The sequence below is a fragment of the Alligator sinensis genome, unplaced genomic scaffold (genome assembly GCF_000455745.1).
Source record: "Alligator sinensis unplaced genomic scaffold, ASM45574v1 scaffold198_1, whole genome shotgun sequence".
NCBI lineage: Eukaryota > Metazoa > Chordata > Crocodylia > Alligatoridae > Alligator > Alligator sinensis.
Window position 1 is genome coordinate 2798434 of NW_005841906.1, and position 13842 is coordinate 2812275.

The following is a 13842-nucleotide window of genomic DNA, read 5'->3' on the forward strand; positions in this document are numbered from 1 at the left end:
TTCCTTACACACTGGGCAGTGGGTTGGGGGTGAGGGGCACTATCAGGGCTGGGGGTCTGTGGCTCTGGAGTGAGAGGCTCTAGCAGGGCCAGGGGGCTGTGAGTCAGCAGTGAGGGGTGCCAGCAGGCTGTGGGGGGCTGTGGTTTGGGAGTGTGGGGCAGGAGCATTGATAGGGGCAGGGCACCAGCATGTCAGGGCTGCTCAGCACCACAAAGCAAAGGGGAGGACAGCCACAAATTGACGCACATCCTGGTGAGTGAAGGGGACAGAGGGAATTCTGATTTCCCATGAAACCCCCCCCAAATCAAATGCCAAAATACATACGTATTTAGAATGTATTTCATTATAATGATTGAGGCACTGGTAGGCTTCCAAATTGCTTTAAAATTGTAAATATATCAATAAAATATTGTGTTCAAATGATACCTATATATATATATATATATATATAGGTGTTTCATTTTAATTGTGGAAAATGTGGATTTGGGGGTGTTTATTAGAGAATTTGGGATTTTTAAACAGAGGAAAAAACAGGGTCCCTGCTACTGACTAACTCTAGCTTTGGATCAAAAGCTCATTTTCTTATAGTATTACCCTTGTTGCTGAACTAGGACTTCCTGGTCCACAATATGAAGAGTAGTTTGTCAACCTATATTGAGAGTGTGTTCAGAAACCACTTGAGGAAGAAATGAAAATTCACACCTGTAACTGAATTTCTGCAAAATGGATTTTATACATTCAAACTCCCTACCCTTCCTGAGCTGCCTTCTTCTTTTCCTCATAACACTGCTTAACCACTAGTACTCCATCTAGTTTTTAACTTCTCTCTCGAAGTATTCAAGAACAGTAAGAGGAAGGGCAGCTCCGATGTGCAATTTTAGGAAATGTTTCCACCAATCAAATCTACCACCTGTGGATACCATGATTATGAATATATAGATGTTTCTTGAATAACTCCAGTCATAGGTGCGCAATCTTCATTACTTGAAGAGCTGAATCTTTGCGCTCGTATTCCCAGCATACTTTTCTCCTCTACCTTTGAGTTTTCTACACAGACCAGATTCTGTAATTAAGGAGGAGCTGAAGCTGTTTGGATCATTGCACTTAAATGGACATGGATGACAGTTGTTCAGCACCATGAGAGAGCTCCTCCCCACACAGACCTTCTTAGAGAGCATTCTGTGAACCGAACAATGAGGACAACATCCCAGAAATGGGACTGCAAAAAGACTCTTAAAACTCTTGGGAAAATTATATAAACATTTAGGAGTAATTAGAACAGTAAAATTTGCTCTCTTGCTATTAGCTGTACCAGTTTGCTACTTGTAGAAAAATATTTTAGCATCTTTCCATAACAAATACTTAAATGTAGAAGACTGAGATATTTAATAAAGAATAAGAACACATGTTCTAAAGTTTTATTTTTTCTCTTTTTATAGCTTATGAGTGGTCCATTTCTGCAGTCTCTCCAGCAATTTCCTAAGGACAGTATCAATGAGGAGACTGTAGAATTATTACAGCCTTATTTCAACATGGAAGACTATACTTTGGAGCATGGTAAAAAGGTCTGTGGTAATGTGGCAGGACTCTTATCTTGGACACAAGCCATGGCAATATTTTATAGCATTAACAGAGAAGTGTTACCTCTTAAGGTAAAAGCAACTTCTTGTTTTTAATATGTTAATAAAGTAGTTAATAGCTATACTGTTTTGGTTTTAGCAAAAATGTACTGGAAAATGTTGTCTATAAAACTGATCTTGGAACTGCTGGTGTTTGACAAGAAACTTTCTCCTTTCTTCCTGTCCCTTTCAAAAAATAGAAGGCTTTCTCTTGTTTTTAATGCAGTTTACCTTAGTTTACTAATGCTTATTCAATTTTATTGTTAAAGCCTTTATTTCTCAGTGTTATCTTCAAATCATAATGACTGAAAATAGTAAGAAATTAGGATTTAAAAGGTGCATTTTATGCAAACAAAAATATCTTATAGGCAGTACACTTTGTGCTTAGGATGCTGTGATACTCCCTTATTAGAGTCTGTCTGGCATATTTTTCAGTTGGGGGTGAGTGCACTAGGAAATAAAACTTCAAAATCCTTTTTATTGGGATCATATTTGTGTAGATGAGTTTGCTTTTCCTTGCCTGAGCTACTTGATTTTATTCCACCTCCAAAGCACTGAAAAAGAGAAAAGAAGACATTTGATTTCCATCACATTTTGGCAGAGCCTAAGGAAGCCTTCTGGTGGCTGTTGAATTTCTGAACTCATGTGCTGCTTCAGTAGCATTGTCTCCTGACAAATGGCTTCGAGGTTGAAGCATCAATTTACTATGTTAATTTTACCCATTTTGTATAATAGAGTTCAGCATAGCATTACGTTTGTTCTGACTTCTAGGTCAATAGAATTAACTATCTTGAATCCAATCCAGGTTTCCAGTCAGTCTGCTGCATAGAAACCTCCCCAACAGTATAGAGTATCAAGGAACCTTCAGCTTCAAAGTCTTTAGGGTTGAGCTTCTCTTTGGTTAATTAAAATAAAGTTGGATGCTTTAGTCCAATTTGGGTATAAGACTAGGGATAGACACCTGAAAATAGATCTTCCATTTGAATACATGACAGTAGCCTTCTCTATAGTAATATCCAAACAAAATAGAGAAATATTGCCCCAAGCCTAAGAAAATTGTTTTATCTCCAGACAAAATTAGATGCATGTTTTTCCTTAGTCATCTTTATTTAAAATATTGCAGGATCTGAATGGGATCTACTAAACTAAAATGTTCTTTGATTGATTATTCCTCAATGTTTCACTCTTGCTATGCTTGCACTGTCTGTACTCAAGTTGGAGATTTTAGTCAGTGGTACGCTCTGAGGCAGTAGACACAGCCTGAATGTTTTCATATTTCCAGCTGAGAATACAGAAGGATAGGGCTTCCCCAATCCACCTGTCAGTTCCTTCTCACTTCCTGTCAATACTAGTCAGACTTTATCATTTAACCACTCAGTACACTTTGTGGCTTTCTACTGTTGTCAAAAAATGGTTATCAGTAAATTACTGACCCAGTACCAGATTATTTGGTGGTGTCAGCAACCCATAAATGATCTTGCCTGGGACATCAGAAATCTACACTTTAAAACAAGGAGCAAAAAAAGTTGGACCTCATAAGATCTGAGCACAGCAAATGGAAGCCAAACCTAATTAGTGTCAGCCAGGCTGTTGTAACTGCAGGCTACAGTCTGTCCTTTAAAAGAATACCCCACACTTCACAGACTTCTGAGGCAGGTATATTCCACCTCCAGTCTGTGAACACGGACCTCGAACTACTGAACTGGAATTGACAAATACAGTTTTATCAATTTGGATCTGATGTCTTAGTTAATTGATAAATTACCATAAAGACCCAGGGAGAAATCTATCTACCGAAACCACAGATAAGCATAAGAACATCGCTGCAAAATGCCCTCATTACAGCAGAGACAGAATCTAAATCAGTAACAACATAAATCTTCCTGGCACCACTCCTCTTGCATTCCCATGGATGATCTTCCCTTTGTGAACTATAATCGTTTTAATGAGAAGACATATGAAATTTCCTTGCCCTCAGAGTTTTAAGAACAACACCTATTGAGTTCTAGAAGCACACACACCAACTCCCAGGCAAAAGTATTAAAAGTATTAAAAACCACAGGCTCACCATAGGTGTACCAATAGTAGATAAATGGATTCTTTAAAGAAATGATTAAAGTTTTCAATGAGACAATCCTTTCTTTGCAAAGACTTCTTATCACCTACTGCTCTTCATACCTGAGGCAGAAAATTTAACTGCCCGCCTGGTTATTATGAACTTACCATCTCATCTCTGTGTTGACCACCAGACTAATTTAAGCATTTCTCAAATACTGTTACAGAAGATTGATGTGTATTAGAAATTATAGATATGAAATGTATGGCTCAGGTTTAGTCTTTCACACACACTTACCTAACATCCATATGTTCATTTACTCTCACTGTAGCATATTAGGTGAAAGTCTTTTTGTGTGTATGTGGAAAATGTAGTAGGAGGAGCGTGCCATTTGGGTTTGCAGTTTTCTCACTCCTCTGGCTAGTGTTACTGCCTCTAAGAAGTATGCGTGCAGGATGCATGCACCACTAAACACATACTGCTGACCAGACATCTCTGACTTGAATGTTCTATGTACACACATGTCCCATAAGTGATACATATTTATGGATTATATAGGTTAAAGGTAAGTAACAGTTTCTTCACTCCTGCTCTGAATAGTGAGCCTTCATTTATTGGGAGCAAGTATCCAATACTCCAAAGACAGGCGATTATAGAGGGTGTCAAATAGAGTTTGTCAGCAACTAGAGAGGTACAGCACTGCACTCTCTTAGGAATTAAAGGGAACACTGAGGTCACTATGGATATGCACTTTAACATAACTTTAACTCCTTCAAGAGCCGGCTTCAACTGAAACAAAGGATGCAGTCCTACAATAAAAACTGTTTTCTTCTTTTCTAGACTTCTGATAATTTGTGTTACTCTACTGCACCAGCTCAAATTGGCCCACAGTTACTGTAGGATGAGTAACCATTATTTTTGATGTTTCTATGAAAGAACCTGACAAGGACCTTCATGAAGCCTGCAGATTTATGAGATTTTAATAGAACTTCATTCTCAAAAGTTTAGTAAAGTGAAATGTAGGGGAAAATCTGCACAGTGATTTCAGAGCTTCAGCCAGCAAACTTGCTGTAATTGAAAGAAGTATCATAATACAAGAGCAACAGTATTGCAGGATAATGATCCAAAACACTGATCAAAAGTCTATTCTTTAAATTAATATAAATATATTAATTTAATTTAATATAATTAATATAAATATATACTTGGCAGTAACTGTGTGGCTATTTGGTCTCGGTCTGTGTTTCTAACTGGCTGAGAAGGTATGTCGGTACTGATCACTTGCAGGTCTCCTGAGCTCAAAAATATTCACCACTGTGGAGCACACAAATTAAATAAATAAGTTAGAGATCTAAACAATAAAGCTGAGTCATGGTTCTCATTTCCAAGATAATCAAGGTCACAGATCAATTATTTACAATCCACTGCTTGGTTCTTTTCTATATAGTTCTGTCTTGTTCACAAAGTTATCTGATATCTTCATAGATTGGAATACTTTTTAAAGCATAAATAAATGGATAGTAGGGAACAGAAAGGTAAATCATTACATAATTATTGACTGCAGATTTAAATGAATGGATTTAAATGAAATTGATAAAGGAAATAATTTAAAGATATGTATTCATACTCTTTATTTAATAAAGATAATGTACACTGTCAGTGATTATTTGATAACAAGAGTTGCGTATCCTAAACCCATATTGATTAGTAGTGAAACAGGCTTGAAATAGTAGATTTAAAATAGATTATAAATGCTCACTCATTGTCTAATTATTCTTCATTCTAAGGCTAACTTGGCAAAACAAGAAGGGCGTTTGGAAGTAGCTAATGCAGAGTTAGCTCAGGCTCAGGAGGCACTAGATGAGAAACAAGCTGAGCTGGATAAAGTGCAGGCAAAGTTTGATGCAGCAATGAAGGAGAAAATGGTGAGATAAAAATATTGCATTAATATAAACATTGTTTGCATGCAGAAATTTTAGAGTTATCTAATTTGTTCTTACTGATTCAGTCAGATCAGAATAAGTTAAAAGACAATATAAACATAAAATATGCTGGAAAAATTATGTTTGCTTGACAAGCATTAGAATTCTCAGGCATTAGGCCAATGTTAGAATGGCAAATGCAGTCTCTTTTAACCCCTTTCTTGTCTCAGGGACTATGTGCATTTTTAATACAGTACCATTTTACTCATCTGGGTTTAGTTCTAAAGTTTTTAAACTCACCTAAAGGATTTTTTTTATTTTAATAAAAGACCCTGGCTTGAAACATGGGGACCAGGCACTGATAAAGCTGTACATCCATCCAGAGCCCATTGCCTTGAATCATCTGTGGGGGCTTCCAAGGCAGGTCTCTACTCCCTCAGTTCTCTTTTTTTTCATTTACACACAAGAATCAATCAGTTGGGTATTCTCAAAAATATTGTTATAGATTTTGTAAATATAGGCTTTTGAATTTTAGAACTTGAGTGTTTAATAAGCTAGAATGACTTTGCAATTTTAGGACCTGTTGAATGATGCGGAAATGTGCAGGAGAAAGATGCAAGCAGCTTCTGCGCTTATAGATGGTCTGAGTGGAGAGAAAGTTAGATGGACTCAGCAAAGTAAAGAGTTCAGAGCTCAGATTAACAGGTATTGTATCTGTCAAAATATACAAATTAGAAAAAACAAAAGAAGAATGTAAGAGGTCAGGTCAGGCAGGTATCTGCCTGACCTGACCTCTTACATTCTTCTTTTCCCGTACCTTTTCTCCCCTCCTCTCCCCTGTTTTTCTGCCTTTTATCTTCCTGATTTCCTACTATTTCCTTTTTCACTGAGAGTGTCTTTTTAGCTTGTATTATTATCACTGTGGTGTTTCCCTTTGGCCTTTTTTCCCCCTGCTTTCTTCCAACCCTCCCTTCCCTATTTTACCTTTTGCTTTTCTAATTTCTACCTATTTATATTTTCACTGACATCCTGTTACACTTTTTGCTTCTCTGGTTCCTGCTTTCCTGATCTCCAACTATTTCCTTTTTCACAGACAGTCTCTTTTCTACCTTGTATTCTATTGCTGTTGTCTCCCTTTGGCTATTTTCTCTCTTCTTTCTTTCCCCTCCCTTACCTGCTTTACCTTTTGTTTTTCTAATTTCTACCTATTTACATTTTCACTGACATCCTGCCACACTTTTAGCTTCTCTCGTTCCTTGGAGTCTCAGACCAGCAGAGAGACTCTGTGCCTGAAGAAGGGTGACTGTGCCTGAAAGCTTGCTAAGAACTTTTTTCCAAGTACTCAGTTGGTCTAATAAAAGATTATCACATCTACCCAAAGAACCTTGCCTGCCTATGTCCTTAGACCAACACAGCTACAACCAAAAACCAAGTTGCCTTTTTTATATGTTTTAAAATGTGGTTGTTCAACTCCAGGGAAGTTGTACGTTTTAATTGTGGTTTTGTTCTTTTTCTAGACTTGTGGGAGATGTTTTGCTCTGCACAGGATTCCTTTCCTATTGTGGGCCTTTTAATCAAAGTTTTCGGAACCTTTTGCTTAAAGATTTATGGGAAGCAGAGATGAGAATCCGGAAAATCCCTTTTACTGAAAACTTGAATCTAATTTCAATGCTGGTAGATCCACCAACGGTAAGTTAGCATCTTGTTGTTTTGGTATGCAGTTAATTTTAATGTACATTTTCATTATGATATTAATACTTAATAAGAACAGAATACAGTATAACCTCATAAATCCGATGTGCTTGGGACCGAGCACCTGCTGGAAATTTGAAAATGCCAGATTTTTGAAACAGGTGCAGCGGTCTGTCGTGGAGCAGGTCAAGGGGGTGGGGATGGTAGTGTCAGCCGCACGCAGAGTGCCAGCACAGGGTGGTACACGGTGGCAGCAGCCACTGCATGCAAGCATCCCCCTCCACGTCTGGGAGGCCAGGGGGAGCAGCAGGGGGAAGTGCTGGATTTTTGATAATTCCAGATTTTTGATATCTGGATTTATGGGGTTATACACTTTAAGGACCATTCAGCATTTTGTTTAAGTTTTCTGAGTTTGAGCACCAACTTTTTAAATAAAAATAACCATAACCAGAAAAATCATTTTGAAAATGTACATGCAAATGAACAAAGCTTAATTCTGTTCTTCATATTTTTTATCTCCACTATTGCTATAAATAATTTTTAAGGTTGGAACAACATTTACTTAGGACAGTCTCCCACAGCATTCTGACCAGTAAGCTGAGGGAGTATGGGTTAGATGAATGGACTGTAAGGTGAATAGAAATCTGGCTGAATCACTGGGCTGAAAGAATAGTAATCAATGGCTCTATCTAGTTGGCAGCCAGTATCAAGTGGAGTGCCCCAGGGGTCAGTTCTGGGACCAGTTTTGTCCAATATTTTCATCAGTGACCTGGAAGATGGGATGGAATGCACCCCAGCTAATGTGTGGATGACACCAAGCTGGGAGGAGTACATTGGAGCGTAGGGCTAGGATTCAGAGAGACCTAGATACATTGGAGAATTGGTCCAAAAGAAATCTCATGAAGTTCAATAAGGACAAGTTCAAAGTCCTGCACTTAGGATGGAACAATTCCATGCACTGGTACAGGTTGGGGCCGACTGGCTGGGTAGTAGCTCTGCAGAAAAAGACCTGGGGGTTACACTGGACAATAAGCTGAATATGAGCCAACAGTGTGCCCTTGTTGCCAAGAAAACTAACAGCATACTGGGCTATAGTTGGAGGAGTGTTGCCAGCAGATCAAGGGAAGTGATTATTTCCCTTTTCAGCACAGGACAGGCCACATCTCGAGTACTGTGTTCAGTTTTGGGCCCCCCCATTAAAGAAAGGATGCAAACAAATTGGAGAGTTCAGCAGTGGGTAATGAAAATGTTCAGAGGGCTGGGGCATATGACTTAACATAAGAGGCTGAGGGAACTGGGCTTATTTAATGTGGAAAAGAGAAATCTGGGTGCATCTACACATGCTGCTGTCATGCTGTTGTTACTGTGCTATCATTGAGTACTTCCTTTTGGAAGTACTAAAAGACAGGGCAGTAACAGCTGGTACTGAGCTGTGCTCACCGCGCACGGTTATTTTTAGGCACTATGTCGCCATAACGATGTGCTACCATGGGGGAGCACATTGCTATGGTGACGTACCTGCAGGTTTTGCCTGAGGAATCTATGTTACTATAGCATGTTGCTATGTCACCATAGTGTCATGTATAGATGTGCCCACTGAGCAGGGGATGTAATAGCAGACTTCAACTACCTGAAAAGTGGTTCAGAGAGAATGGAGCTGGACTGTTCTCAGTGGTGGCAAATGACAGAACAAGGAGCAATCATCTCAAATTGCAGCAAGGGAAGTGTAGGTTTGATATTAGGAAGAAGTTTTTCACAAGGAGGTTAGTAAAGGACCAGAACAGGTTACCCAGAGAGGTTGTGGAATCTCCATCTTTAGAGGTTTGTAAAAGAAAGTCCATGGCTAGACAAAGCCTTGGCTGGAGTAATGTAGTTGGATGGTCCTGCTTTGAGCAGGAGGTTGGACTAGATGACCTCCTGAGGTCCCCCTCAACTCTAATTTTCTATGATTCTAAAGAATAATCACTGATACGCGTTTTTCTCTAATTACTTAGCAATATAGCACAGCAAAATATCAAAGCTCTTACTGGTTCCTATTAGATATCACATTGCTGAGCAAAGTATAGATAGATTTCATGAGATATATTAAAGAACTAAAGATGATCATCATAGTGCTTGGACCAGAAAGCTTTAACTCAGAGCTAGACTCCTGGTGCTTGTTCAAGCTGTATCTAATACTTCTTTCCAGCCTCTTCTCTCTACTTTTCTACATTTTTGCTTCTCCTTTACATACACAAACATCCTCAAAAGAAGTAGGCAGAAAAGTCCCTCCTTCCATTTAGCTCAAACTCTTGAGGAATTTCCAATATGTCTTTGTTTTACATAGTATTACAGGCTGTGTTTTGTTTTGAGACCTCTCTTGTTTTTCATAGTTGTCTAGAGATATAGACAGTTGTGCTGTTTGAGCACAAAATATTTCCAGTGCCACAAAAGCATAGTGAGAATGGAGCCATACTGGTGTTCCAGCTCCCTGGTTGGAGAGCTACAGTCACATGTTCTCCAGCTAAGGGGTAATAGGGAGCAACTCTTTGGTTGGCCCCTGCTGACAGGGGAACCTGATCGTTAACAGCCTGCCCTCTCCCTTGCTGGGGAATGAACAGGCTGTCAGTGATCAGCTGGCAGCTGCTGAAAGGCAGCAGCTGCCAGCAATAACCTTGTGTGTGAATAACCTGTAAGGGTGGCAGGGGTGATCAGAACTGCTCTTCTGCCCTACTACTGCCCCCCCCCCCCCCCCCCCCCCCCCCATCCCAGGCATTCGCCACACCACTTGCACAGTCCACCAAGTATCCCCAGGATGTTGAAGGGTTGGGGAGCAGTGGCACTGCTGCTTGAACTGTTCCAGGTCTCTCTTCAGGATGGTTCAAACTGTGGAGTTATGCCCCCCCACCCCTTACATGGTCCCAGGGAGATCTAGGAACATGCAAGGTGTTAAGGGCAGTGGCGCTGCTGCTTGAACCATCCTGGAGAGACCTGAGACCTTGGAACAGCAGAGTCCCCATAGGGTTCCCTGACAGCTCACCACTGGGCAGGTTATTAGGGAACTAGCCACTTTCCCTCCCTCCATCCCCAATGGAGGGCAGGGGAGAGAGAGTGGAGAATTGTGGAATACAGCAGGACCCCTATCCAGCCATGTGTCACCGAACAAGTGTTACATGTGGCAATAGAAGACAGAAAAGTTGCTACGTAAAGCTAGGTGTTTGTGGTAGAGTCATTAGGTTTCTTTTGCCACAAACTGCTTGAATGCTTGTACCTTTGCTTTTTGTACCTATCCATACCATAAAATGAAGGGCTTTGGTTACACTCTTTTACCTCTCTTCATCAGTTTCAGTGGGTGCATCCACATATGCACTTCCCTGCAAGTTGACTAATTAGCTCTATAGGAAAGAGTCACAGTCTATACATGCACTGGTATTAGGATGCAGTAAATTTATTAACTCCATTGTAGGATGGTACTGCTGGGGACATTACTGTCCTATGGTGGGGTAATTACATGTGCTGAAACACGCGTGTAGATGGTGACAGGGTTTGGCTGGGGCATGAAAGTGCTAAAGTGTGGGAGCTGCCTGCACCCTAGCCCTACACTTTAGCACCTTCATGCCCCAGCCAGCAACTCTGCCACCCAACACCACCACCCAGAGTCCAGGACTGACCCCTCAGACCCCCTGCCAGACTGGGACTGCTCCTACCTAGCTCAAAGTGCTGTGGTTCTGGGTGCACATGTAGGCACTGTGCCCTGGAACAGTTGATTCCAGCATGAACTGTACCAAAGTTTATTGCTCTGCCTTAATTTCACATGTACATATGCCCAGTGAGGTTTAGTTCAAGCCATAATAATGCTCTTTCTGTTTACCAGATCAGTGAGTGGAACCTGCAAGGTCTGCCAGGAGATGAACTCTCAATTCAGAATGGTATCATTGTTACTAAAGCAACTAGGTACCCACTTTTGATAGATCCACAAACTCAAGGGAAAACATGGATTAAAAAGAAAGAACAGGGTAATGAATTGCAGGTGAGTAATAAAGATTTAAGGAAATATGCTTGATTGTATCTCACTCTGCCTTCCCTTATTCCTTAGAGCATGTGTACATTGCAGTCACAGCAGAGACTGCAGCTTATGTAGATAATACCAAATCTAACTTGAAACTAGATACAGCAGGGGTCTTCCAAACTTGAAACTAGCTAGTTCAAGTACTGATAGTATAGTTGCAGCAGCATACAGTTCAGACTGGGTTGCAAACCCTTCCCCTCCTCTCGCATGTCACAGCTCCTGCTGCCGGTACCTGAGCTATATTTGAAGTGAGGAAGATTGCATTTTGTTCAGGATCAAAGATACTAGTTCATATGGAGGGGAGGTGCATCCATTGATAGGACCAAAGGCAGAATTATGCAGTCCTTTGGAAGGGTAGATGAGATATTTAAAACTGATATGTAAGTAGAATTGGAGCAAGAGAAGGAATTCATAAATAGATCTGTCATTGTTGGAGTAAACTGAGGTCTAGATGCAAGGACTTGGGTCTGTCTAACTCTGGTTAGAAATAGGCATTGCCAAATTAAGTAGATCAGCTGTGCCAGGATATGTCTGGGTGAAAAACACATCACCTGATGTCCCTTCTGTTGATGCCATGAGAAAATGGGACATTCTCCCAGTGCCTGAAGGGCCTGGTCTTGCACACCTTGAGAATTCCCAGGCAGGATTGAGCCCCTCAAGCCTTGGGAGCACTTGTTCAGCTTTCTCTGCTTAGAGACATGCCCCCACTAATCTCCAGGGCACATCTCTGTAAGTGGGGAAAGTCCATGTTTCTCTGTTTCCAAAGATGTGCCTCTGGCATATTCAGGGCGCATCTCAGTAAGCAAGGAAACCCTGACATTTTCCACTTACGGAGATGTGTCCCAGAGATCCCAGGGATGTATCTCAGAATGTGGGGAAGCCCTGATTTTCCCTGCTTACAGAGACACACCCTGAAAATTCTTGGAGGCACATCTCTGTAAGCAGGGAAAGCCCCCATTGCTTGAGGATCCCAGTCCTATTTGGGAATGCCCAAGGTGTGTGGGATCGGGCCCCTCAAGCCCCTGGATTGCCATCCAAGCTGCCCAGTGTCTCATACCAGAAAGTAAATGCACATGCACTGCTAAATATCAGCACGAATTGATACCAACTTTGTCATAACCACACATTTTGGGTATTTGTGGTATGACAAGAAGATTGATGTCTGTTTGTTGGCCTTTGTGCCACTGTAAATTTTTTTTGTGGCAGTATAAAGGTGATGAAAGGTGAGGTCTGTTTCCATCCTCAAAATTATTGCTATTAAAATACTAGATTTACAGACTAAATCATCAAGTTAAAAAGTCCGTTTATGCAAAAGAACATAAGAAATTTTCATTGCAGTGACATTATAACCTAATGCACAACAGTAACAAGCCAGATTAGCTAAAGTAGCTCAGACAGGAGAGCCTATATTTTTGCCGGTTTTAATGTCAGTGTTAAATTTCACAGTTACATCATGAGGCTTCTATTATTTGCTGTTTTTCTAGTATATATTTCAAGCAAATATTTGCTCCACTAGATTCAGCTCTCAAAGTAAAATAACTAAGAATTTCAGTCTTCATTTAATAGAACAGTAGGTTTCTAGGCCTCATTGCTATGGAAAGACAGAGAGAGCTTGTTAGTCATGTTAGTTTGAAGTAAGACAGAAAGCATGGCAGCATGGTGGCACTTTAGGCCACTTGTACATGTAACAGGGGTTTAGTCCCCTAAATTGAAACAGTGGGTTTTTAATTGCAATGACTAAAAAGCCACTGTTTCAATTTAGGGGTTTCCATCACTGTTACGATGAGGGGCTTGATCCTTTTTTTCCCTACAGAGCCTGCCCACATCTCCTGTGGCCGGGAGGTGAGCTGCTGGAAGCCCTGGTTTTTCCCTCTGTGGCAGCAGCATTGCCCAGGGCTGCCTGGGTGAGCTGCTAGTGGGCACATGCTGCCCAGAGGACACTGCTGCTGTGGAGGGAGGGTGTGGGGCTCCCTGGAGCTCAGGGCCTGCTAGCAACTTGCCTCCTTGGCAATGGGAGAGGTGGGCAGGCTCCACGAAAAAAAAAAATCAGGTCCCTTACCACTTCTGCCTTTAGCCCCCTCTCCTGTAGCAGGGACGGGGGGAGGCGACAAGCTGTCAAAGGCTGCAACATTACAAATAGCTACTTTGCAAACTAAACTACATGTAGATGTGGTTTAGTTTGCAATGTAATGAACTCATTTGAATCATAAATCCCCACCCCCCATGTACAGCATGATGCAGTTAAACTATGAAAACAGCCCATTTTTGTCACATGTAGAAGCACCATTAGAGATTAACTTGTTCACATAGGTGATAGCCTACTTCATCCCATACTTGGTAATATGACCTACAGGCTCAAAACCCAGAGGGCAATTTTAAAAAAATATTTGTTTTTAATCACAATTTTTATCCAACGTTATGATTTCTGACCATGGCTCACGATTTTTCAGTGAACTACTGATATTTCTCTGAGACTGAATTCAAATTTCAGCCCTTGCGGTTCAG

General features: G+C 40.8%; 1 protein-coding gene across 1 annotated transcript in view; it reads left to right on the forward strand.

Annotated features, from left to right (window-relative positions):
• Nucleotides 1–13842, forward strand: part of DNAH8 (dynein axonemal heavy chain 8) — a 340250-nt gene that overhangs the window by 248632 nt on the left and 77776 nt on the right. The window contains exons 70-74 of the mRNA XM_025197818.1: nt 1440–1652; nt 5463–5600; nt 6175–6302; nt 7115–7286; nt 11143–11298. Coding sequence (XP_025053603.1) covers nt 1440–1652; nt 5463–5600; nt 6175–6302; nt 7115–7286; nt 11143–11298 — 807 coding nt within the window. The remainder of the gene's footprint in view (nt 1–1439; nt 1653–5462; nt 5601–6174; nt 6303–7114; nt 7287–11142; nt 11299–13842) is intronic.